The following is a 3,243-nucleotide window of genomic DNA, read 5'->3' on the forward strand; positions in this document are numbered from 1 at the left end:
CAGGACTACTGATAGTCAAGAATACAATGTTTTCTAAGTTTGTATTACATATTACATTATAGCAAGTGTTAAATTTTTATATGAAACAACTCCTGGGTGTGAGAAGGAGTTTTATAAGGAGGAGTGAATATCCTACCCTCTTAGGGATCACCATCAGGATCAGAAAAAGATCAAGTATCACCTTGAACAAAAACACTCACAATTCTTCCATCTCCACTGCCAAGGTCTATTAGTTTGCCTGATCTTCCTTCCAGTGCTTTCAGTATATTGTTTATTTGAGTAGGAGTGGCAGGAACATAAGGGAGGGTGATTTTTCTAAATGCAGGTGACACAAATGAATAACATAAGTATCACCTTCAACAAAAACACTCACAATTCTTCCATCTCCACTGCCAAGGTCTATTAGTTTGCCTGATCTTCCTTCCAGTGCCTTCAGTATATTGTTTATTTGAGTAGGAGTGGCAGGAACATAAGGGAGGGTGATTTTTCTAAATGCAGGTGACACAAATGAATAACATATAGTTGTCAAAGCCAGAGCTGTTCCTCCTGAAAGAAAAAGGTCAACTATGTGTAAACACCTAGGTGGATTGCACTTCTACATGAAGCTTAGATTTTGTACTTTTTTTTGGAGTGGCCTTAAGAGATAAGTAAGTACAACTTGCTAAGGTGTATTTTCCTTTGAGAAATAGAACTGATTCCAATGGTGTACCATCTTGGATTTCTTAGCTGTGGGATCACTCGATTTTTGCAGCCCATACAGCTGCACCCGTCACCGGTGTAAAAGGATATAAAAAAGGACTTTCCTATATCTTAAGGTGTGTCCACTGTCCACACATAGTCAACCGGCTGTCCATCGATGTCGGCTGAACCGTCCACACTGCCTCGATAACATAGATTCATCTCGTCGTCAATCGTCTATGTTTGGACACACCTTTAGTTCCGTTTCTGTTTGAATAACATATAGTTGTCAAAGCCAGAGCTGTTCCTCCTGAAAGAAAAAGGTCAACTATGTGTAAACACCTAGGTGGATTGCACTTCTACATGAAGCTTAGATTTTGTACTTTTTTTTTAAGTGGGCTTAAGAGATAAGTAAGTACAACTTGCTAAGGTGTATTTTCCTTTGAGAAATAGAACTGATTCCAATGGTGTACCATCTTGGATTTCTTATGGTTTAGTACAGACACTATTTCAATACCCACAGGGGAACTGATTCCATTTCTGAAAGCTTCTTGGGAAAATACACCTCAAATTACCTGATAAAGCAAGAAGAATTTTCCCTGTTTTACTCAGGGTTGGTGTTTTGTAGGTGGACTCTCTGTGCTGTCTCTGTATCGGTTTACTACGACACCATTTCAGTACCCAAAGGGGAACTGATTCCATTTCTGAAAGATTCTTGGGAAAATACACTTCAAATTACCTGATAAAGCAAGAAGAATTTTCCCTGTTTTACTCAGGGTTGGTGTTTTGTAGGTGGACTCTCTGTGCTGTCTCTGTATTTCCTCACAAAATTCACACTTTTCTCCCATGGTTCTATTGATAGGTGTGCTTTGATATCTGTAATCAGGACAACATGAAGGTCAAGGTAACCACACAGATAACTCCTGAGGTCCTCAAAAGGTTTCAGACTTGGATCAATCAACAATCAACTGAACTGACTACTTAATTGTACTGAGGTCAGTTTGCAACTACCATTCATATTGGGTACCTATACTACGGATCTAGCACAGGGGAGCGTGTTGAGGACGAGATTTTTCGAGAAAAATCCCATGACAACAGTAGGGGGATGGGATTTCATTTTTCATAAAACGTCCCTTTCCCACCATAAATTCTTTGTTTATTTTTGACTTGTAATTTTATTTTCTGTTTGTCAAGACCTCACAACTTTTGAAGAATTTGAAGTAAAATTTCGTTTTTCGTAGGTACTTACCTAATAGGTAATTAGTTTTCTCAACCTCTTTTTATTCTTGCGCTAATTCAAGTCACAAGTGAGTGTTTCTGTTACCTACTATAAAGTACCTACTCTTTTTTGTCTACTGTCATCAAGTCAGTAGTCAGTGTCTCTATAGTCCCTGCTGGATTGCCTTGTTTGAGATATCTAACGTGTGTCTGTGTTGGTACGAGATCAGTTCAAGGAAGATGAAGCTGTGTGAGTTCTGTGGAAAGCTAATGGAGGTGTCAAATCTGAGTTGACATCACAAGCTTTGTTCTATGAAGCCTCCCTCTGACCTCTGATGAAACTGTGAGTAAATTCACTTGCAATGAATGTGGGAAATCTTTTTCAAGAAAGGACAACCCCAAAAGACACTCCAATTCTTGTCAAAGTGTATCCTTGAAGAAAAACAAACATCCCTGTAATTTCTCCGGCTGCTCTGTCCTGTTTTCCACTCAAATTGATTTGATAGACCATAATGGTTGAAATGCATCAGTCGTCTTCTATTCAATCTTGTCAGTTCAAAGAGTTCAACAACCACTGTGAATTTTTCAAATGGAAAAAAAAACTGAAGAACAATTGACCTACTCTTATTTCTCTCAAAAGCCCCTACTTGTCATACATCATATCAAAGGTCTTAAAGAATGTAGTACTGTTTGCCCTTGCCTTTCTATTTAATATTTATTAATGCTACCCTCTTCCTATTTCCAGGTTTACAGGCGCTCTGGGCGGCTTCATTTACATCTTCACATTGCCAAGTATTCTTCACCTATCTTCTCAGAACAAGAGAGAGCAAATGTCTATCCTGTCATTCCTCTTCCACAGTTTCATCGTCCTACTCGGTTTTCTCAATTTGGTCGCACAATTCTTTGTCCATTAATTTCCAACTGAATAACATTGAATTTGTCTGTGATCTAAGAGAAACATTTTGTTGTAGATATGTGATTTCTCGTTTTGTTTGTTTCGATAAATGTGTAACTTCATGACCATGAAATGTTATGCGTTGTCAGGGAAAACACTTCGATTCCTATGTGATTTCTCGTTTTGTTTGTTTCGATAAATGTGTAACTTCATGACCATGAAATGTTATGCGTTGTCAGGGAAAACACTTCGATTCTAACTCCTAACAAACGAAGCCCAAATTGACCATTAAAAGGCATGGAATCTTACAATAACTCTGAGCACATGGCAGTGCGCCAAGCCAAGTTCCACGAAAAAACCTTTGACCCTTCTTTAGCTGTAAGAAATTCAATGCTGTTTGAAGGATAGGATTCGTTTCTTATGTAATGCCACGTCATGTAGGCTGACCATCT

General features: G+C 38.5%; 1 protein-coding gene across 1 annotated transcript; it reads right to left on the reverse strand.

Annotated features, from left to right (window-relative positions):
* Positions 1–373: 373 nt before the first annotated feature.
* On the reverse strand, positions 374–1,725 carry LOC113472706 (protein N-lysine methyltransferase FAM173B; the record flags this gene model as incomplete). Its single annotated transcript, XM_026832494.1, has 2 exons — positions 1,418–1,725; positions 374–546 (listed from the first exon to the last, which is right to left on the reverse strand). Coding segments are annotated over exons 1-2 (282 nt in total), but the record flags the coding sequence as incomplete, so codon positions are not given.
* Between the last annotated feature and the right edge of the window lie 1,518 nt (positions 1,726–3,243).

This window comes from Diaphorina citri, unplaced genomic scaffold (assembly GCF_000475195.1).
Source record: "Diaphorina citri unplaced genomic scaffold, Diaci psyllid genome assembly version 1.1 scaffold7425, whole genome shotgun sequence".
NCBI lineage: Eukaryota > Metazoa > Arthropoda > Insecta > Hemiptera > Psyllidae > Diaphorina > Diaphorina citri.